The sequence below is a fragment of the Cottoperca gobio genome, chromosome 17, assembly GCF_900634415.1.
Source record: "Cottoperca gobio chromosome 17, fCotGob3.1, whole genome shotgun sequence".
Lineage (NCBI taxonomy): Eukaryota > Metazoa > Chordata > Actinopteri > Perciformes > Bovichtidae > Cottoperca > Cottoperca gobio.
The window spans coordinates 2365943-2390086 of NC_041371.1; the positions used below are offsets into that span (position 1 = coordinate 2365943).

Here is a 24144-nt window from a genome sequence, read left to right on the forward strand (position 1 = left end):
TGTCACGGTATGTCTCAGGAGAGGACCCAATTGCAGGACGCAGATGATGATTTTAATCAAAAAGAGAGTTTATTAACAAAAGCTAATAAACATACAGATATTCAAAGTAACAGAGCAGGACACGAGCAGGACACGAGCAGGACACGAGCAGGACACGAGCAGGACACGAGGAAGACACCAGGAAGACACCAGGAAGACACGAGGAAGACACCAGTTAACATCAACGACGAACTGACAAGGAACAATGAGACAGACAGGGCATACCTGTCAACCCTCCCGTTTTTCCCGGGATTATACCGTATTTTTACTTCTATCCCGCTTTCATCCCGTTTAAGTATTTACCTGTAATTATCCCGTATTTTTAACCTTTCAAAAAAAAAATAGGCCTAATAAAAAAAAGTGTACAGTGTCCTCCGGTAGAGCAGGTGGCAGTATTATGTTTAACATGACCTGAAAAACGTTATCCGCCAGTAAACACACAGAAGAAGAAAACAGGAACAATAACACAGAAGAATAAGATGACAACATATGATGAGTCACAGTGAACGGGAGATAGATGGAGACGCAGCTGTACCTGCCAAACAAGTTAAAACTTTATGTAAGTACCTGACAAATGGGAGGAGACCTTCCCTTATTTATTAAAAGAGAGAGTCGGGCAAACTCGTGCTTTTTGTAAAGTGTGCCATTCAGATATTAGCATCGCACACGGCGGAATAAGCGATGTTCACCAGCATGAACAATCGTCCAAGCACAAGCACAAGCACGCCAAGAGGCACAAACACACACACTGTCAATGACTTCATGTGTGATAAGAACTGTGTCGGGGGCAGGCCAAGTGACCAAAGCTGAGGGACAGATGTCGATGCTTTGTGCCAAAAATAATGTCGCCTTCAGCTCCTGCGATGATTTCAGTCGCAGTGACGCGGACATGTTTCCCGACTCTGCCATCGCAAGGAAGAACTCGTGGGGGAAACAAAAGCCACACAACTCATCAATCATCAAATAAATTGATGATAATAACTAATAAATAAAATACATACATTTTATAAACATGTCTGTACAAGTAATACATACTTTAAATAAACATGTATTTCCTGAATGTATATACCGTCCCTTATGTGTTTACATTTACATTACATGGGTAGGGGCTGGGTGGCTGAGAGCTGTTAAAATATGGGCGGATTCCGCCAAACAATTTCCCTTATTTTGAAATTCCAATGTTGACAGGTATGCAGGTATGTTGACAGGGATATATACACACAGAAACTAACGAAGAGAACGAGACACAGCTGGGGAGAAAGGCAAGGACACAGGGCCAGAGTGAATGGACACAGGAGAATCAAATCAACAATCACAGAGGGAGGGAAAACACACAGACAGGAAGTACAACTAGACATGACATGAGGGGAGTGAACCTTACAAAATAAAACAGGAAACAGAAAGTACACCCAGATCGTGACAATTATGAATAATATGTTTTAATATGGTCACTATGTGTTTCTAAACTACCTACTCACTTATCTTACAGTTTCCATCCATGCAGATCATTTTGCAGAGGCTCCCCTTCACCCAAAACCATTTAATACATTTAAACGTGTGTTACACGAGGTGAAAGTATTTCAAATGAAAACAGTTGACTGTGGATTATCTAGAATTAAATCCCATCACCTTGTAGTAGGACGAAGGTGTGTATCTGAGGCACACCTCAGTCTGTGACGGCTCAACAAATGATTCAAATCAGGTTCTTTTTCCATGACATGGTTTATTAATAATAATAATAATAATAATAATAATAATAATAATAATAATAATAATAATAATAATAATAATAATAATAAAGGTTCAATCGTTTGATCTTTATCATATCATTTGCATCATAACTAATCATTCTAAAAACCATGCTGTTGTTTTTTTAAGGTTTAGATGTATTTCTTCATCTGTATCTTTAACACAGAGCGCTAACAAAATCAATCAAAACCCAAATTTCCCCAAAAATGTAAAACCAAGGAGTCTGTTCCACTCCTCTGTCAGAAGCACTGCCTGGTTTTAAAACACGTTCCTCCTCTCTGTTCTCTCTCTGGTGTTCTGGAGGCTACAGCTAATATCAGACTCTATACACCCCAGGGCAACAAAAAAAAGAAAGCTCCATCTTTAACTTTAAATGAGCTGTATTGGTGTCTGGGGCTCTTTTTTCCCAGATCCAATGTGGCCTCGCATCCTGCAGACACACGGGGGCTTTTCAATTCCCGAGGCCAAAGGTGTGAGTATTATCTGGAGATTCATTCCCTGGGCTTAAATGGAAGAATGGAAAGTGAGGCTTAACTTACCTGCCTTTTTGTGAGCTTGACGCAGCTCATTCTTCATTCAGAGCCAGGCAATCTTCAAACCAAGGGAGGGGGAGGGGGGGTGGAGGGTGTTTTTCAAGATAGCTTCCCTATTGTTGGGATAAGCAGAGTTTGTGATTTACCAACTTGGTGTGTTTGGTCATGAAAATTGACGAAGTCCTAATTTCGTCTTAGTGTTTGGGAAATATTGAATATCTGCTTTTTTGTTTCAGTGAATCTTAGTTGAAATTAGATTTCAATGTGGAATGACTTCCATCCTCCATACGAGAGCAAGCGAGCGAAAAACCTCTGGGTCTAAAAAGTGAAGCCGATAACGAAAGTGCCTTGGACCTGCAGTCTCTCAAACATCCAGCAGGGGGCGACTCCTCTCATTACAGAAAGAAGTCAGATTGTATAGAAGTCAATAAGAAAATGAGCCGACTTCTTACTTGATTTATTACCTCAGTAAGTTTCAAGACTTCTTCACTACAGCATGAGATTCGTTTTGTAAGTTAAGGTACCATTTAGATGATAAATAAGGGTATGCTTTAGGGCGGGACTTCCTTGTGATTGACAGGTCTTTACAGGTGTTGTCCGTTTTGAGTGCTCTCCGTGTTTCGTCTCAGAACTTGACACTTTTAAAGGTGTCTTTTCATTCAATTTATTTGTAACACTTTAGTTGTTTAAAATTATCTTCCCTCCTCTCCTGTCACTTCTGGTTCTGGCTTCTAGTCCACAAACCAACGCCTACGTCCACATCTTACATACAGTCTATGGGAACAAGTATTCACTCTGCAAAAGTAATGAGAGAAAACATTTTCTGTTCTCCTCACTGTGATCGTATTTAAAAGAAATGATGAAAAAAAGCTTCCAAAACCTCAACGTGGGTGTCAGACCGGATCAGAGCAACAGGCGCAGCCACGATTCACGATCCAGACGTAACCTTTATCAGTGGCAACCTGCCAGATGAGAGACACAGAAACTCCAGGATGCCACGGATGCTGAGTTAGTAACATACATTTAAGGGACATGAACACATCCAGATAGTGAGGAGAGGAGGAGAGGGAGAGGAGGAGAGAGAGAGAGAGAGAGGAGAGAAGTCTCCTGGCAGCATAACTAGAGGCTGGACCAAGGCAAGCCTGAACAAGCCCTAACTATAAGCTTTATCGAAGAGGAAAGTCTTTAGCCTGCTTAAATGTGTTAATCAACATATTAATAAAAAGCTTTGTCTAACCTTTTAGTTAGCTTTGTTTTACAGAGTTCAATATACTCCCAAACTCTGCAAATAATGTCCCTCCTTTTGTTTAGGCCTTTCTTGCACAGTTTGTGCTTCATAGAAACAAGCGAGCTGCTGGTTTCAGTCCATGTCAATGGTCATTTTAGTAACTGATCAATTGTTTCAGTCATTTACTAAAAATCAATGTCAAAACATTAAGTCAGTTTCTCAAATGTGAGGATCTGGTGCTTTATCTAAACTAAACAAATAATCCATAAATTGTAAATAAATATAGTAATAATAGACAAATTAATCAATAAAAGACATAATCATTTGTTGCTGTCGTGCATGTAAGCAGCAGATAAATCATCTATTCGCTCTTTTAAATCAGTATTTCAGAAGATGAATTTAGCAAGTTGAGCTGTAAGCCTCTACTTGCATATCTACTTTACAATAATTGCATGTTTGCAAGCGTGTAGCCATACATGCTCGCCTCTGTGTGTGTGGGCAGACAAGTAGAAAATCACGACGAAGATCAGAAAGCAGCGAGTCCCTCAACAGGTGATTTCCCACCATGCATCTGTGAAAAAAATAGAAATCTGACTCTCTGAATCAGTATGAGGGTGAGTGAATCACCCACGGCACTTTAAATAAGTAATTAAAGTGAACTTGCTGTTGACATGACACGCAATCATCCAGGATCATGTTTGGACTTTTGGATATTTCATAATTGAACCTTTTCTCTCAGCGAGGTGATTTAAATCTGAATTGCAAATCGCCTCGGGTCGACAAACGCTGCCGTGCCATTTCAAAGTGATTCTGTGTCTGGATGTGATTCTCAGAGGGGCGAGAGGTGAAAGGTAGCAAAGTGTAATGAAAGCCTGTCTGGACCAGATGATGACCGGTGAAGGAAAACACATTTCTGTAAGAGAACAGTGAATATCTCTCCCTACTTTATACAATATGTTGATTTCAGTGTAGAACGGCAGCAAAAATATATCTGACACTAACCTACGCAATCTTGAAAAGCTTAAAGAAGTATTTTGCATTCATGCATAACATTTCTTTTGTTTTTTTAGATGTTCGAAGGTACTGGAAATGCAATTATCCTTTAGGGATAATGAAATGGAAAGAAGATGCATCTGCAGTTAGCTGAGGGGAAAGGTTTAGAAAAGCAGAGTGTTGTGTTTACTTTGTGGACTTCAAACTAACCAGAAGAGGAAACCTCTACAGGAAAGCAAAAGGAATGTAAAATATGAAAATGAATGTACTTTTGAACATGTTTTAGACGAATGCTGATGCTGATCGGTGGATTCAGAATAGAAATCAAGTCGCTGCCCAGAGTGAAGGACCTCGAGTCTCTCACCTTCTTCTTCTTCTGTGCGTGAGTTTAACAGGCGGCTGGTTCAGTGTGATGCTTCTGTGTTTTATTGACTGTATATAAGAAGTGGACTGTGACTGGAGTTTGTCGTTTCGGCCGTCGCCATCTTGTTTTTTTGGAACCAGAAGTGACAAGAAAAGGTTGGAGCTGAGTACCAGCTGCACCTTCATATGCAGACATCTGTCTATATATTATATATAGATGTTATATATATATTTATATATGTAGGAGAGTTGATGAATTTTAGACCATTCATTGTACATTGGGTGTGCATTGGGAGTAATGGAGAGGGAGGCAGTAATGGTGTCTCTAGAGATGAGATGAGAGTGGAGCTCCAACATCCAGTAGAAGGACGTCTGCACTGCCTGACGATTTGACTCGGACCCTGAGTAATCTGTAGAAATTGACCAGATGGTTTGGACTCAATTTACTACCAAGACTGATAGAAAGTCTGTGTATATTTTCTACACAGTCCAAATCATTCCAACGTTTGCAACAAGCTTGCCCGTCACGCTTCCTGTTTTTCTCCCAAATCCAGTGTGGGTGTTATTAAGGGTGAGGAGTGCAAATCATTTGTATTTGTTTTGTAAGTTGTACTGCCTGTACTTCCTGTCTTACTCGTCCTTCCTCTCATATCTCTTCACACCTTTCACAACAAATAACTTCCACTTTCTCCCTCCAAATATTCTCCCATTGTATTGTCTCACACCTCTCCATCTCCATCTCTTCAGTCCGTCTTTCCTTCACTGTCTGTCTCTCTCGTCTGCTCTCTCCTTAATCTCTCCTTTCATTCCTGTCCGCTCTCTTTATTCAGTTCACTTTCCATTCAATTTGCTTTAATGTCATGAATGTTGGATGAGCAGCGCTGCAGAATCAGTTGAGTAAAGATGATGCAAACTTTCTACAACATAACAATAAATTGCTCCCTCTTTGTCCCTTTTGTCACACCTTGTCATATATTGCTGCCTTCCTCTCTCGCTCTCTTGTCCTTCCTCTCACTCTCTCTCTCACACACACACACACACACACACACACACACACACACACACACACACACACACACACACACACACACACACACACACACACACACACACACACACACACAAACTGCCTCCCAGCTCTCTCAGGATTTTTTTCTCCATCACTGCTCAGATTAATCAGCAGCTCCCTGCCAGTGTCTGACAGTTTTCCCCTAGTTGGCCGGCCTCCAAATCAAACAGTGTTAGACACCAGCTCACTGTCCTGTCTGTCTGCCTGTCTGCCTCTCTCCCTCTCTCTCTCTCTGTGTTTGTGTGAACATCCGTTTGGCTGCTCTGTCCATCTGTCTATCTGCTTTATCCCAATTGGCCAAAAGGTGTCACTGCAAATCTTTTGAATTCACTTGCATTATAAGTCTGAGCGTGTCTGGATGCAGACAGGATGCTCCTTTAGTAATAATATAGTGTGGATCCACACGGCCATGACAACACTGTCTATCCGCTGCCTGCCCACGTGCCTCTACATCTGTTTGCAGTACGTGAGCATGTTGGTGGAGAGTCACCTTAATTTATTCCGGAGGGATCCTGTGTCTGCCGCTGAGTAACTGTCTCTCACACATCCAGCTTTGTGTTACGTTTGGGGCTCCTGCCTGCATGTCGACACACAGACGTGTACATACAGATGGATACACAAGTACAATTTTTATACTAGTAAATATGCAAACACACACTTACAGGTGCTACTGAATATTCACCTAGGGGGACGTTGCACCTGCACATATGTTAATACACACACACAAGCTTTACCTGGTCATATCTCTATACACTGAGAGTGTTTAGTGCAACTACGAACAACTCTTCAAAGGAATGTTTGTTTCGGTAAATATAAAGCAAACGCCAGTTAGCTTAGATTAGCATAAAGACTAGAGACATCCAGTACAACAGCACTACAGATGAACGATATGGATTTGTCTCAAACTGATACCCGATTATTACCTGCGTCGTAAGGCCAATTAGAAAGCGTCCGTCAGTGCTAAGGATGACTGTGCCTGGAGGGTTGTGCAGCGGCCACCGTGTCTGTGCAGCCACACTCTGGAGAACGTAACCATTAGTTTCCCATTCTTATATTTGAAAAGTTCATAACTTGTAGTTTATTATGCACACCTGAGGGTAAGATGTAGTGGGAAAAGATGGATGATTGAATATTGCATAAATCTGACTGAACCAAAGAAGAACAAAATGCAAAGAACAGTTCAAATGTTCATGAGCCCTTACCCCAAGTGAAGGAGTTCAAGTACCTCGGGGTCTTGTTCGCAAGTTAGGGGACGATGGAGCGAGAGATTGGCCGGAGAATCGGAGCAGCGGGGGCGGTACTGCAGTCGCTTTACCGCACCGTTGTGACGAAAAGAGAGCTGAGCCAGAAGGCAAAGCTCTCAATATACCGGTCGATCTTCGTTCCTACCCTCACCTATGGTCATGAAGGCTGGGTCATGACCGAAAGAACGAGATCGCGGGTACAAGCGGCCGAAATGGGTTTTCTCAGACGGGTGGCGTCTCCCTTAGAGATGGGTGAGAAGGGTGAGAAGCTCAGCCATCCGTGAGAGACTCGGAGTAGAGCCGCTGCTCTTTTACGTTGAAAGGAGCCAGTTGAGGTGGTTCGGGCATCTAATAAGGAGCCACCTGGGCGCCTCCCTAGGGAGGTGTTCCAGGCACGTCCAGCTGGGAGGAGACCCCGGGGAAGACCCAGGACTCGGTGGAGAGATTATATCTCCTCTCTGGCCTGGGAACGCTGGAGGATGTTGCCCGGAGAAGGGAAGATTGGGATTCCTTACTGGAGCTGTTGCCCCCGCGACCCGACCCCGGATAAGCGGTAGACGATGGATGGATGGAGTTCAAATGTTCATTTATTTGTTCTAGTGAAGTACAAAACGTGTTGTCTTCCTCTGAAACTGTGAAACACGTCCACACCGGCGTATATCTTAGCATATCTTAAAGATCTCATACTACCTTATAAACCAACTAGAGCATTGCGCTCCCAGACTGCAGGGTTACTTGTGGTTCCTAGAGTCTCTAAGAGTACAATGGGAGCCAGAGCCTTCAGCTATGAAGCTCCTCTCCAGTGGAACCAGCTTCCAATTTGTGTTCGGGAGGCAGACACACTCTCCACATTTAAGAGCAGGCTAAAGACTTTCCTTTTTAATAAAGCTCATAGTTAGGGCTGGCTCAGGTTTGCCTTGGATCAGCCCCTAGTTATGCTGCTATAGGCTTAGACTGCCGGGGTACACACAACATCTATTGCACGTCTGTCCATCCTGGGAGAGGGATCCCTCCTCAGTTGCTCTCCCCGAGGTTTCTTCCATTTTTCCCCTTTAATTATGGGGTTTTTTCCTTGTGCGATGCCAGGGTGTAAGGACAGAGGGTCTAAGGACAGAGGGTCTAAGGACACAGGGTATAAGGACAGAGGGTCTAAGGACAGAGGGTCTAAGAACAGAGGGTGTAAGGACAGAGGGTTTGAGGACAGAGGGTCTAAGGACAGAGGGTCTGAGGACAGAGGGTCTAAGGACAGAGGGTCTAAGAACAGAGGGTGTAAGGACAGAGGGTCTAAGGACAGAGGGTCTAAGAACAGAGGGTCTAAGAACAGAGGGTGTAAGGACAGAGGGTCTAAGGACAGAGGGTCTAAGGACAGAGGGTCTGAGAACAGAGGGTCTAAGAACAGAGGGTCTAAAGACAGAGGGTCTAAGAACAGAGGGTCTAAGGACAGAGGGTCTAAAGACAGAGGGTCTAAGAACAGAGGGTCTAAGGACAGAGGGTCTAAGGACAGAGGGTCTAAGAACAGAGGGTCTAAGGACAGAGGGTCTAAGGACAGAGGGTCTAAGAACAGAGGGTCTAAGGACAGAGGGTGTCATAACCTGTACAGTCTGTAAAGCACACTGAGACAAATGTATAATTTGTGATATTGGGCTATATAAATAAATTTGATTAGATTCTTCTTCTTTCTCTTTGTGTTTAATGGCAGATTGCAAATCAACTTTAAAGGTGCATACCGCCACCTAGTGCGTCGGAGTGTGTAAGTCATCACTTGTCAATGAGAGCAGTTTATGTTCCTATTGTCAGCCTGATATATATTTGGATATATATGTTTTCTCACTTTGCAGCACATGAAGTGTATAAATGACAGTTTGCTGTTACAAGTGCTTTTGTGCCGGAACCATTTCTTGGCTGCAGGAAGTTACCGGTCTCAGCCAAGAAACATAAAGCTTATAATAATCCTTGTAAAACTGCCAATGTGTTGCTTTTACATTTCAGCTTTTGTACGGATGAATCAAACAAGCATGAATAAGTTGATGTTGTAATGTTTTGTTAAGCGGTGTTGCTCTCAGCACTGTATGAATCTAGTTTTCTATAGATTTGAACGCAACAGTTTGAAACTGAATACTGACGTAATGAACGGTGATGTGTTCACTTGCTCGAGTACTTTTTGGACAGTTTTCAGCTTTGAACAAGTATAAACATCTTTGTCTTTTAAACCTTTGAATGTTTTGTCGCTTCCAACTAAATGAAAAGTTAATATCTTACGTTTCTACTTTCTTTTCTTCTCCACTTCCGCTCCCTGTCTCCTGACACTTCTCACTCCCTCGTCCTTTAAATAGACATCTCCCTGCTTTTCCGTCTCTCTCTCTCTCTCCATCTCTCCACTTATTTAATTTGGTATCACATTAAGGCTCCGGAGAAGAAAGTTAATTACGCAGCATTTTGAATTATGAATTGCGATACAGTTTAGTAACATATTGCCTCATTCCTCACCGCAGACTGGAGCTGCGAGGAGATTCTTCACAGCTACTTTGCAGGTATCAGAGGTGCCATGTTCAGCTGGATCTTTCATATGAGTTGAATTTTATATTAACTTGATATCATCTTTTGTTAAAGCCCACATGACAGATGAAGGGCTTCATTCCAAAATGCAATATTATATGAATTAATTATGGAAGAAAGAATTGGCTCTGTGAAATTTCTCAGTCAATATTTCTCACTTAGCAGGAAGCCAAAATATAGACGTCTCTAATGGCATTTGTAATAAGAGTTATGAGACTACACAACAGGTTTCTAAGCCAATGTGGGTGAAACTTAAACCTGCACTGGTTAAAAAGAGAAGTTTTTTAGAAGTCTATGAGAAAATGACTCAACTTCTCACTTGATTTATTACCTCAATAAACATTTAATGAGTTTTATGGTTGTAATCGTTAGTTTTAAGCTTTATTTTTACAGCAGGATGTTTATTTGGTTAATTATGATCCTATTTAGAGTCAAATAGACGAGAAAGCAGAGCCATGCTTCAGGGCGGGGCTGCACTGTAATACACGGGTCACTTCCACGATGTTGTTGATGTTTTTAAACTTAAAATGCCTTCGGTTGCGATCGGTTTGACTGAAATCCACGTTTTTTCTGTCACTTCTGGTTCCAAAGAAACTTAGATGGCGACGGCCAAAATGCGGTCGTGTCACGATGTTGCAAAACTCTCAGGAGATAGTTAAAGTTAGAGATTGACCTTGAATGGTCAGAGTTAGGAGAAGTCGTCCGGCAGCGAGTCTCGCTTATCGAGGGTTAACGTCTAGGCCAGGGGTCTTCAATGTTTTTCAGGCCAAGGACCCCCAAACCGGTGTAGCATGGAGCAGGGACCCCCTGCTTCAAATGAAGGGCGGGGTGCTGTCGGAGTTCTGTGCAACGGACTGGACGGGGGGAAGATGTGCAAAAAAAAAATATATATATATTTTGTTTTGCTTTATCTACAAACAATTTTGCGACCCCCCTGCAGTACCTCCATGGACCCCCTGGGGTCAACCCCCTATTGAAGACCTATGGTCTAGACACCGATGAACGATGACTACGTCCACTTGTTTCACAATAATAAGGATTTATCCGGCAGTTATGAAGCCTGTGCACACGGCAGGTGTAGCTATGCTGAAATGTAATTCCCAATTCAGCTCCATTGTTATTTGGGTGGAGGTGGAAAACTCAGAGACAAGTATTTAAAAAACTACATTGATAGAATCCTTTATAAAAGAACGAGAGCGATGTTTGGTTATTCAGGTGACCCGACCCTTTAAGTTTTACACAAATGTTTAATAACAACCTACTTCCTGGTTTGGACCACAGCAACAGTCCTCATTCAATTTGTACATATTATTATTAAGATGTACACGACTTCCACTAAATATAAGTACGGATTCGTGTGGAGATCAGACTCAACATTTACACACCATACTGTTCCTGACCCCCCCCCCCCACCTCCCTCTCTCCCCCAGTCATTTACATTTATATTGAATTAGAATCCGTGGTGAAGAGCTAGTGGAGGCAGCCGAGACTGATTATAATGGGAGATTACGGGCCGACTGCACCACCATTATGTCGTGTAATTACAAAGAGAGAGAGAGTGAGCGAGGAGGATGGGGCCCTCGTACACCCAGATGTCAGGATCTATTTCATTTAGGGAAATAATGTCTCTCTGCTTCCCCCTCCACCTATTCTACCTGTAAATATTATAGAGGGATAAATTATCCCCTCTTTACACCTGTTTTTATGGGTCACAGTTTATTGGAGAAAAATATCAAACAAGGCGTTAAGGAGGATGTGTGAGTCCCCATCAGGTGATTCACCGCCGCTTCTCCGTCCACTTTATGGCTTCATTTGACTGCATCGATCTGGTGCCGTGATGCATGCAGGATGGCGTAACGTAAAGCCTGTTGGAAGAGATCCTCGCTTGTGTTAGGAACAGGAATAGTCAGGGATGTGTAGGCAAATTAGAAGGGAAGTAGCAGAGAACATACATTAAATACATATTCATATAAGCATTTAAAGGGACAGTTCATCCATCCCTACCGCGGTGCCTTCAGGTAACGTTTGGTTTTGTCCGCTCTGATCTGTAGAAACATGACGGACTCCGTGGAAGATATTAATATGTAGATATGAAGGGTTCATTCTAATGTAACCATTCTCAGTTTTAGGTGATTATAATGAAAACATAGTATGAATAATATATTCCATTCCTGCCAAGTCAAAATTAAATAAATTAAATACTACATTTAACACATTTTTCATGGCATAAAACCCAAGTAAATAAAAAAACATGATATCAAAGTGGACTAAACTCTTTGTTGAAGCTTTGTCGATGCACCTGTAGCACTTCAAGCTCAACGCAGGTGATCCAAAGTGCTTCACTACACAGAGAGAACATGGAGTCCTGGATTGGTGAGAGGATTTCAGGTCTGCGACATGTAGTGTGACTGACAGCTCGGACAAAAGCTTTGCAGACAAACCCAGGAAACACAATTAAATAGGTAACAGGAAGCTGGTGGACGGAGGTGAGGGGAATGTAATGAGTTGGGAACTAGTTGGAGACGGGATTAAGACATCTGAGTGATGCCAAATGACAAAGAGCTGCAGTAATGATCGAAGGCACAGACGAGGAAAACGTGTGAAATTGCGTAAAATGATTGTTGTGTGATTTCACAAAGCATAAAGGAATAAAAGCATCAAACTGCTTCCTGCTCCCGAGCTGACATCCGATTGGTTCGCACTCTTGACCTCGACCGACATCCTGTTTGAGCAGGAGATTCAGAGCTCGGACGAACGTGTCCGACTGTGCCATTGATTCCGTCTCGTCAATGACTGTCCCTCATCATCCAGTCATTAGCAGTTTATGTTAAGTGAAGACAAAAGTACAGCAACTGTGTCTGAGTGGAGTTTTATTTTAGCACGAGCTCGGCGTGCGTTCTCCAGGTCACGCCGCTGACACTTCCCAACGTGTGTCCGTGTAGAAGATGCTCATTAGCTTAACTGAGGAACTCAGACTAGAAAACTCTCTGCACTCTTTTAAATCATGTCTCTTTGTCTTAATTATTTCTGTCTTATTTGTTCTCTTGGACACTTTTATCTATTATTTGATTTACTGTTGCTGTTTTATATGTTATGTTTACATCATTGACTGGGATTTTATTCTGCTTTCTTTGATTTGTCCTTGTTTGTGCACCAACTTGGAGTTTTGCAACATGAAAAGGCAAAGAGGTAATCATGAATATTACAATGTGTTCTCATGAAGGTGTACACCTTAATGGATGTCTAGCCCAAAACGTTCATGGATGTTCAGTAGATGAGTACCATCTGCTGTAGCAACAACTCCTGACACACACACATCAATGCTTTCCTTTAAATTCATGTCTTAACTTTGTCTTCCCCTCAGACACACACAGTGTGGAGTCAGGATCTCGTGCCCACAGGAGACATCTTTGTCCACTGACCAGAGACAGTGTTTTTATTTAGGATGTACCGGCTGCCTGGACCTCGACCCTGATTGGTTGTCAAAGTTGACGAATCTGATAGACCCGAGAAATGACAAGTGGGACAATATGTGTTCGACAAATCACCTTGTAGGCTGACATTTATAAATCATCAGAAGTATAACTTACTTTTTATAGTTATAATCAAATGTTCTTCTTTCTCAGGACAGCAAAACACAGGAACCTGAAGAGAATGATCTTTGAGTAGAAGCAACTTTCCTACATCCAAACATGAAAAACATCTTTAAAAAAATAATTTAAAATCATTAATCGTGATTGGGATCTCTTAATGGATCCATATACTGCAGGTTTGCATGTGGTTTATATTCACATATATAACCCACACAGCCAGATCGTCAATTTCTAGAGCCAAACATATCCAACAAACTCTTCGAAATGAACTCATGACACATGAAGTGAGTCTGTATTCTGCTGAAGCTCTCGTACAGTTGATTGGCTCCTGATATGCTGTCCAATAAACTTAAGATGAGCCTGAATCAATGTAAACTATGATGGTAATTGCAAATTAAAGAGAACTGCAGGCATATTGTAGTATTTTCTTCAGTGTGGAGGCATTTTGTCTTGCAAAACTCCCTTACGCCATCCCTAAAACCTTCCTTAAAGTAGTTCTCAAATGAATGTGTCTTTGTATTTATGTGATATTTCATTAAAGCTCTATAAAGAGGTCAAAGGTCAGGATGAGATTCAGAGCAACAGCCATTTAGTTGGTGGTTTTATGTGTTTAAACAGCTTTTTAATGATTGTTTTTGTTTCATAATAAAAACACCCACATAAACGTGCAGTATTAATGAGGAGCAACAGTCATTAAGCCAGAGAGCTCTGATATTTGAGCTTCTGTGAGATCATCATTGTAATAAAACGTTCAGTGTGAGAAATGCTGATCGTCCAGGACCTTTTAATATTTTTAAAGCGCCTCAGTGGAGTTTATGTGTTAGTGACTCAGCCATTATCAGACTGGACAATGTCCCCACCTTGTGTTCGCTTTGTGTTACTGACATTCTTGTGGTCAGACATTTATTGTGACAGATATTCAGTAAATGTCCTGTAATGAGCCTATTCAATTGATACCAGCCTGGTTGGAGATGCATTAGCATTTGTAGGAGCACTAACTGAAAGCTTTTATGTATTTATTTAATCGTGAGAAAGCATTTGTATGGGGAATTTCTTTGGCATTAATGTGAAAGTAATGTATGCAAATGAATTGGTGCATATGTGAGAAGGGAATGAAATAAAGCGAGCTTGGCCATAGCAAACAATTACAGCTGAATATATTTATTTTAATTAATTAATTAATTAATATATATATATATAGAAGCCAGTTTACACAAATTTAAATTTAAATTTAAACTATAAATACATATATATATATTTATATATATATATTTATATATATATATATATATATATATATATTTCTTTTACTAATAATAAGTGTATGTATATATGTATATATATATATATATATACATATATACACACACTTATTATTAGTAAAAGAAATATATATATATATATATATATTTCTTTTACTAATAATAAGTGTATGTATATATATATATATATATATATATATATATATATATATATATATATATATATATATATATATACATATATACACACACTTATTATTAGTAAAAGAAATATATATATATATATATATATATATATTTCTTTTACTAATAATAAGTGTATGTATTGATGACAACATATTAGTCGTTATTGCAGCAGTGAAATCAAGATAATTTAGCACCTAAAAACATAATATATTCAATATTAAGAAGCAATCTTAAAATATGTAAGAACACATAATTCTTATTAAGATAATAATGAAATTAAGTTGTATGTAACCAATTGCGAGTTGTTAAATTGGATGTTAATCTATCAACATCTAACACAACACTATAACAACAACTTTTATTTTGAAGGCAGCTTTGGGACATACAGAAAGTAAACATTGTCCACATTTCCGTTATATATCCTGTTCTTGAGGTTGGACTTTAGTTTGCGCATGTTTTGTTCTTTTATTTAACATCTAACGTATAATCGGCTCTCGCTATGAGTGCAGTGATTCCTCGGATAGAGCAGCTGTCCTCTAGAGTTGTTCGGATCCTGGGCTGTAACCCGGGGCCGATGACCCTGCAGGGGACCAACACGTACCTGGTCGGCACTGGGCAAAGGTGACACCAGTCAAGTTACTTATTATGTCCTCCAAATGAAGCTAACTAATGTTTTTTATTTCAGAATATCTGTATTTGGAACTAATGATTTGGTCAAAAACGTTACAGTTAGTTCGGCAGCCTAACTTGCAGCTCGTGGATAAGGACGTCACGCCAAATTCCATTCAAATTCTTCTGAATTCAAAGTTTCCTTGCTTGTAGGCTAAAATGCATAACGTTTAGACCAATACTGTACATGTATTCTGAATTGCCAAAGTCCACTGGGTATTTCGGCATATATTCTATATGAGAAATGTTAGTAATTAGCTTTTAAAAAGGATTAGCCTTATGTTTATAAATATAAATATTCGTATATTGGCAATGTAGAAGTTATACATGAGTAAAAATGTATTTTAATATTCTGTCATTAAATAATATATATTTATAACTTAATTGACAAAATATACTCGGTACACAATAGAAAAATACTGACACCTAAAACAGAAAAATGCGTGAATGTAAAATAATAAACAATAAAAAATGCAAATGATTAATAAATTATATGTGTGTGATTATATTTCAGGCGAGTGCTGATAGACACCGGAGAACCTGCTGTGCCTGAATACATCAGCAGTCTCAAACAGGCTCTGAAGCAGTTCAACACCAGCATCCAGGAGATCATCGTCACACACTGGCATCAAGACCACACGGGCGGCGTGGAAGACATCTGCAGGGACATCACTGGTGAGGACAATATGGAGCAGATTTAATGTCCCTGAGGCTAGTATCACTGTCCATGTCCTACAGGATTATGTGAATTGGAAATCAGTTTGAAAATACAATTATTTGAAAGGGTCAGTTCTCTTTAAGTCAGAGCTCAGTCCAGTATTCTCTGTTCCCCCCCCCCCCCCCCCCCCCCTGCAGGTTCTGAGGTCCGGGTCAGCAAACTGCCTCGCTCCAGCCAAGTCCCAGAGACGGCTGGAAACAAAAGCTTTACTTATCTAAAAGATGGAGATGTTGTCCTGACGGAGGGGGCCACACTCAAGTCAGTTCACTTTATATGCAAGTTCAATATATTGAGAGCATTTTAAACACTAGCTTTACAGCGAACACAAAACAACAACCAAAAGACGTACCGTAAATAATATGCATGTCTGCATTAAGTGAGTTATATGAGCAGGGGGTCATGTTTTACATTTCTTTATCCCAGAGTGCTGTTCACCCCGGGCCACACGGACGACCACATGGCCTTGCTGCTGGAGGAGGAGCGGGCTCTCTTCTCTGGAGACTGCATCCTGGGCGAAGGCACGGCCGTGTTTGAGGATCTCTACGACTACATGAGATCTCTGAAGATGCTGCTGGACTCTCAGGCTAACTTCATCTACCCGGGTGAGTGAGCATACACCGGTATGATGCACTATTTTATTTCTTGAAATGCTCTCTGGATAATCTATATATTTGTAATTTTTATTTACCAGGGAAGCTTCTCCGATCTGTTGGGACTTTATCTTTTATTTGTTTAATCTTTTAGAATCATCTTAGTGGTCGAGCGATCGAACCAAAGACCTTCTAGTTACAAGCTTGCTTCTCATATTTCATGTTTTTTAACCCCCAATATTAATTCTCACTATATCTTTAAATGATAAGAAGCTAGGAAGCCTCCGATCCCTGATCAGGCGACATTGTGATCGTCAAATCTGTGTTGAAGTCATCAGGAGAGCTAATGTTAGCTGTTAGCATCTGGTACTTTAGGAGTTTGCATTGAGTTTCATTATGATGTGTTCAAGCTCTATTCAGTAAAAACTGACAAACCAAATCCAGAAGCTTCTGCAGTCACTTTATTGTAGATGAAGATGAAATACAGCTAGATTTTGACATAAATGCCACTTTAACGTGTGGCCCTCCACTTTTCTGAACACAAGTCAGAAGTTTGGATAATATCTATGCTGCTGTTCTCTGTGCAGGTCACGGACCTGTGGTTAAAGATGCTGGCTCTAAGATCCGACACTACATCAGCCACCGGGACCAAAGAGAGCAGCAGATCCTGGCGGCCATTCAGGACGGAGCAGGGAAGCCTTTCTCCTCCATGGAGCTCGTCAAGATCGTCTACAAGGTCAGACAAATCTTACTTTGATGCTTTTTCTGAAAGACTTGAGTAGTGAAGCTAAGACCAGCGGTGTATTACGCCATAAATTCCTCAAAATATAAAATAAAAATACTAAATGATGGCATTAAAACTAGGATAAGTCTCAGGAAGTGACCTGAAAGCAATCACACAGACTGTAAACATGGAGGTGGCCAGAAGCAAAGGCTTGTTTTCGTTTGGAGAAAAGTGACTTCTTCTTCTTCTTCTTCTTCTTCTTCTTCTTCTTCTTCTTCTTCTTCTTCTCTCGCAGGAAACTCCTGAATACCTGCACCAAGCAGCGAATGTGAACCTGGTCCATCACTTAAAGAAACTGGAGAAAGAAGGCAAGATCTGCCTGGGTACGTCATCTCTTACTGTCGCTGCAGTAATACCAGGAGAGTTTCAGTTTGGTGTGTTGTTGGTGATTCAGCAGATTAGGCTTTGTACTCACTCACTGCATGCTGTTTCCCCTTCAGTGAACGCATCATCCAACACCACATGGAAGAGTAACCTGTGATGTCCAAAGAGGCCGTGAAGAAACGAACTCGTGTTAACCGTTCAGCAGCGATAATGAAAACCAGCCGGTCGACGGTTCATAATTTTCTAAAATGTTTAGAGTCTAATACTTTTTAGATCTGTGGGTTCACACATGTGTTAATGACGGTGGTCACACATGATGCCTCGGGTGTTTCCTGACTCCCCAGGACTGAGCTGCAGCTGAACTTGTCTGCGGCACACTGAAAGAGTAGCTCCGTCCTTCCTTCTAAGTATCTCTTCCCCAAGTTTCTCAGACGGCGCTGTTGTTGACATCAAACAAATATTGTAGCCTTTGCTTAAATTAGAAGACTATCTACGGCTGTGGCTCTAAAGCATCCAGAGAATAATCCTGAACAGCCATTTGATTCATAAAATAGTTGTTTTATTCGTGTAGTTTGGTCCACAATCCTGGCTTCTGTTCTCCTGCTTCTTTAGGTTCTTTAACTCCAGCAGTTAAAGAAGAACAGATGTTAGGAGGTGGGAGATGCTTACATGTCGCCACATTATTATTATTATTATTATTATTAATAATAAAAAAGGCACCTTGGTGTGGAGGCTCTGGGTAAAGAAAGGTCACAGGATAAAGAGACTGTTGGCTGTGACAGATGACTTTACATGCAGAGAATCTATTTATATCCAGAGCAGCATTTAGATTTATTTTGTGCGGTCACCTTATGAAATAGTCTTTTTATAGTCCTGATAATTAAGCACTTGTTCTAGAAAAGCTGCACAAGTTTCCAGTCGATCACTAGGTGGCAGTATCTGCTCATTCATTTTAATGGGGCAGAACTTGAACAGTGAATCTATTGCAACATATAGCAAACATTACAAATGTTTTGCATTTGTTCAAAATAAAGAAATGTGAAGATTGTGCCATCTACTGGGAGGTGCTGTTGTATTTTGAGTTAGAACGATTGTGCATTTGTGATAATTATTAGATCATACTTAGGGATAACTCATGTTTATATACTCATAAATACTTCAGCTTTCAGCAGCTCAGTTAAATCATCATGACACAGTGTAATATGAGTAATAATTAGATCTTCTGTGTGAACGTTTGACCTGCGGTCGACCCCTTCATGACTCATCTGTTTTCATATTGACTAACAGCTCTGATGCAATCTGACCGTTTGTTTTTTAAGTACGGGAAAAGCTTTTTCTGCTTTCTGCTGCTCAACTTCCACACTTACAATAAAGATCTACAGTTCATGAACCGTGCAGCACACCTGTGAATTATGTTTTTACATCTGCTCAGGGACTACTGGTGAGCCTTATAGGAAATATCTGGTATTTTACAGTGTTGATCAATACGCAATAAGGTTGTCAAACATAGAAAAATAGCATTTGAAATATGTTTTCCTTCAGAAAATAGTAGGTATGTAGACAATAATGGGGCTAGATACACATTTGAACTCCTTATATAGATATTATAATGTACAACAATACCTCATAATAATAATAATAATAATAAACACACCAAAATGTTTCCTTAATATTCCTACAGTAAATAGCCACCGCTGAGAATGACACAGATTACTAAATATAAGAGCGTGGGAATTAAAACATCAACAAGTAGGATAATTAACTATAACATTCTATAAATCACTATATTAATATTAGTTTTTGTAAGGCTCAATATACCATAAAACACCTTGAATCTTGAATTACAATCAAAAACAAATGGTGCTTAATAACGTGGCTGGAAAGTAACTAAGTACTGTACTTTAGTACAATTTTGAAGTACTTTTACTTTTACTTCAGCATTTCGATGTTCTGCTACTTTATACTTCTACTCCACTACATGTATTTGGTAAATTAAATCACTCATTACTTTACAGATTAGGATTAAGAATACACAATATAATACATTATATTATTATATAAAAAAATACTTCATCCCTAGGGGACAATTGACAAGATACCCAGCAGTATATAAAGTTATTTTTATATATATATATATATATATATATATATATATATAAAAACATAATTACCAGATGCAATATTAAAGTAATGAATGCATCAATATTCATAATCTAATAATAGAGTCTGCATTATTATGTCACTATATTTTGATGCTAATACTTTATGTTTACTTGGTATTTATGTACTGCAGTATTGCTACTTTTACTTATAAAATATTAGTTCTCTCCATTATGTTGTGTTAAAGAGCTGTCAGTAGTGTGTGTGTGTGCGCGTGTGTGCGCGCGTGTGTGCAGAGAGTGACTCTGCTCTGCAGTGTGGTAATGAGATGAGTGGAGGTGGCGGTGATGGAGAGGGAGGGGGTCTACTGGTAAAGATAAACAGCCCAGGAGCCTCTGAGCTAGAGGAACATGGCGGCTCCGGCCCTGGACGCCACTGCCGCTCCGTCCCGCTGACCGACACCGAGCGACACATCCCGCACTCGCACGCACCCCATGGCCGCTCAACTCTCAGGTAAGTTTCCTGTCATTCTCTGACTTTGACCCCCCCTCCCTTGTATTCTTTCAATCCCACCCCTAAAAAGAACCCGCTAATATCCCGTGTAAAGTGTCTGTAGCAGTTTGTACCGCGGTTACCGTACTTTAGGGTGCACATTTGCTCCCAGTAGCCGCGCGACATAACCGTTATGACATTTATACGGTGTAATGGAAATATAGTATAGGGTTAACAAATAAAGTCCGGGAAATAACGTTAGAATCGACCGGTATTTATCGCGCAGGTTTTGTTTTTGTGTGTGTTTTTTAATAGCTTTTAAGCCTCTTTAACGAACTGTTAGCGAGTGTACACCTCGCGACTTGTCAGTTGGGTTGAGTAACTGATTGCTAGCAGCACCGAACCGGGTTTTCAGACGAAATTATCGCTAGCTAGACGGATAAAAATGCTACTTTCCACCGGTTGTCTGCTGAATCCGCTGTCAGCTCTCAAGTCTTTCGGTTTAAATAAAAAAAAAGAGAGTAAACGCTGATGTAGCTGGTGTTTGTTTAACGTGTTCAAACATTGTGCGATAGCTGCACACATATCCCACACGGGGACTTTGCTGTTTAACTTTAACAGTTAGCCGTTAAAAGCCCTTCCTGATCAACAGAAGCGTCAACTGCGGGTGTATGGGAACCGTGGCTTCAACAGTACTCGTCTTTTTCTGTTGTTAAAGTAGAATTTCTTCCCCAAATTTAAACCTTGGTTGGTTTTTAGAAGAGTTTATGTGACTAGTGTAAACATATAGTAGTTTCACGGTGAAATATTTGACTTATTCCTGGTTGTTATTGCTCGGACTTCCTCAACCAATTTAAGCGTCAAGTGGAATCAATGTAGTCCCGTTCTTTTTTTCAAAATAAAAGACGAATTGATTTTTAATGTTATTTCTTTAACTTTACAAGAATGAATATATTAATATAACATTATTACTCTGTGGATTGATAGATGGTTTAACATGTGTCGTTTTGTGTGTTTTTGGTATTCTTGTAGCTGTGTTTCTTTCTTTGCTTATATTTTGAAGAGGGAATTGACCAGCTTCCGGTTATGTTTTTGTTCATTCTTTTGAACTTGACGCCGTTTATTTATCAGCCTTGGACATTGACGTGAAGAGACGCATCTCTCCATATATATTATTATTTTCAAGGTAAGAAGTTGTATCCAATTAAAAACATGACATAAAATGAATTTCTGTCAATAAACTTATTCAAGTATCTCTTAAAGAAGCACAGAGTCAGTTATTCATAAACTGCATTGGAAGCCTGCTGCACTGTGGTGAAGGCCTGGGGCATTTTATTTTGAAAAACATTAATTTAAATAAATGTCTTTATATTTTCTTGTGTGATCATTTAGTTTAGGAACTTGAAAGGGCTGTGACTTAACGTAGCGAAATACAGCGCAGGTTAAATTGTACTGTATAAAGTCAGGTACAATTGGCATTTGCCAGTGCAGGTTCAGGAATTTGTTCTTTTTTGCTGTTGTGCCAGTTCATCTGTGTTTGCTGTTGTGCTGGTATGCTAGTGTAGAAAACCTGTAAGTCTGCCTATGTGACAGGTGCCATTTGACTCCTCTGGATATGATATCGCTGAGGGCTGGACTCATGAGTTTTTGGCTCTTTATCTTAAATAGCTTATTTGATCTTTCCTGCACGCTAAAGTGAACTCTGAAAAGGATTGCTACATGTGCACCAGGTTGCCAACTTCTGTGTTCATCACCCGTCTCTGACAGACTAATTCTGTATTCTGTTTTGCTAAAGGGTTAACCGTGTTTTCATGCTGTTAATGCATCTGCACAGTTCAGTAACATGATACACACATTGTGCATGCTTGTTTTGAGGGTTTACCTGGATTTGATTTTAAGGGGTTTTGTTTTGGCTTTATTAAAATATGGGTGATTCTGCTTTAATGTACCAGTATAGTAATTTGTCTGGTTAAATATCAGTATGCTACAGTTGAAGGGCCAAAACTACCTTTATAGTGCTGCAGCAAGAGTGTAGGAATGTACTTAAGACCAAGATCTTAACATGAGATTGGCAGCTTGCCCAGTGAAGGATCCTTAGTGGCTTGAATTCACTAAACCACGTGAGGGCTCAAATAATGCCCTGACCAATGACAACAGCAGAAGGAGGAGGAAGAGGAGGAAGGGCAGAGCTTCTGCAGTTCTCCATAGCAGGTTTTCTACCAGCTCTTATCCTCAGCAAGCAAATCCATGCTAAAGAAACGCACATACACCATCATCTAGTCCTTGCTCTCACAATATATTTCCCTGTTACTGATTACACTTTCTGGATGCGATGGGAGCAAAAAAAAAAATACAATTTTTTTATTTTTGGTTCCTGATCCACACTCGGCTTGTTCATCTGCCATCTCACATTTACTGGTATTTACCAGGGTGTGTATGTGTGAGTCTGTGCTCAACTCTACTCTGTTTGTTAATGTCTGGCATCTCTCACTGCCACCAACTTATCAGACACACACACACACATATACTGCCACCTGGCTCTCTGTCACGTAGCAGAGACAGTCGTCTTCCAGGTCTGATCCTCCTGAGACCAAGTGCTCTAATTAACCAGCCACACACACACACACATGCAGAGCCATGTCATGACTCCTCCTGAAAGCCTCCTGTAGTGCCTGAATACCATAATTACTGTAATATTCACCCAGCAAGACTTGCTAACAATATATATGATAGTAGCAGGTTTCCTCCTGCAGCATAGCACATGCATATTCTCTAAAATTCTTAAATTTGTTCGGGAAGTACTTTTCTTCAGAAACAGTGAAGCGCTTCTATATGTTTTAGTGTAAACCGTCATTATTTCTGTGACTCTGTTGTAATCATCAAGTCTTGATTACAGGAGACGCCTAACCTGCGGCTGACTACAGTCACAACAGATATTCTAATGTGCAGCACTTTTATTTCTGTAATTTGAATATTGTGATGGTCCTATACTCAACATGTTTTTGTTTTTGTAAAACAGCTGCCACATATCCCGTGTGGTTTGTGATGATGTCCTTTTAAGGCTTCTGTGCCCTTTTCATACAAAGCTATCTGTTGATCTCCAGTCATAATTTAAAGCACACAAGAGGCACCAAACAAAGCACAGAGATTTTATTTCATGTTACCAATGTCTTTTGGTTCTTCAAAGCCAGTCAGGGGAGGAGAATAGCTCTCGCACTTCCAAAACAGCAGCAGCAGCACTGATATCACTGCTCAAAGTAGGCAAAGTAGTGCAGCTGAGATGTAGGCCGAGCTACACCTTGAAATGTGTCTGCACCTATATATCAGAAACACTTTGATCAAATGTGCAGGGAATTTCTCTTAGAACTCTTTTCTTACAGCCCACATTCTAAAAGCATATTTTAGTCTTAAGCAGGAACCTCATTTCGAATCAGTGGCCTGAGGGTAGAAGCTCTTCCTGAGCCCCTCAGCTGGCCTGCTGTACCCGGCACCTTCTTCTCCACCTCAACAGGGAGAAAAGGCCGTTATCCAGGTGGTTGGGATCATTAATGATTCTCCTCGCCTTGTTCTTGCAACGCCTGGTGTAAATATCCTTACACACTCGATGGCAGGGGTAGAAAAACAGCTTCACCTTTCTCACCTCTGACTCAGT

The 24144-nt window shown here is 40.4% G+C and overlaps 2 protein-coding genes across 6 annotated transcripts in view; both read left to right on the forward strand.

The window, feature by feature from the left end:
• Positions 1-15205: 15205 nt before the first annotated feature.
• lactb2 (lactamase, beta 2) lies at positions 15206-19295 on the forward strand. Its single transcript, XM_029452801.1, has 7 exons — positions 15206-15436; positions 15999-16159; positions 16340-16460; positions 16626-16804; positions 17380-17528; positions 17812-17899; positions 18017-19295. Exons 1-7 carry the CDS (start codon positions 15315-15317, stop codon positions 18055-18057), a joined length of 861 nt encoding a protein of 286 aa, XP_029308661.1. The 5' UTR covers positions 15206-15314; the 3' UTR covers positions 18058-19295.
• A 1053-nt stretch (positions 19296-20348) lies between these two features.
• The window catches only part of LOC115022222 (nuclear receptor coactivator 2-like), a 46552-nt gene continuing 42756 nt past the window's right edge, over positions 20349-24144 (forward strand). For all 5 annotated transcript variants that reach the window (XM_029453161.1, XM_029453165.1, XM_029453164.1 and 2 more), the window contains exon 1: positions 20349-20513. The gene's annotated coding sequence lies outside the window, so the exon portion shown is untranslated. The remainder of the gene's footprint in view (positions 20514-24144) is intronic.

Bases quoted from the DNA above. Each gene is read 5' to 3' on its own strand.
- lactb2 (XM_029452801.1), top strand. From the start codon at position 15,315: ATGAGTGCAGTGATTCCTCGGATAGAGCAGCTGTCCTCTAGAGTTGTT. The intron at 16,461-16,625 runs GTCAGTTCACTT...TCTTTATCCCAG, and splicing joins ACGGAGGGGGCCACACTCAA to AGTGCTGTTCACCCCGGGCC. The intron at 17,529-17,811 runs GTCAGACAAATC...CTTCTCTCGCAG, and splicing joins TCGTCAAGATCGTCTACAAG to GAAACTCCTGAATACCTGCA.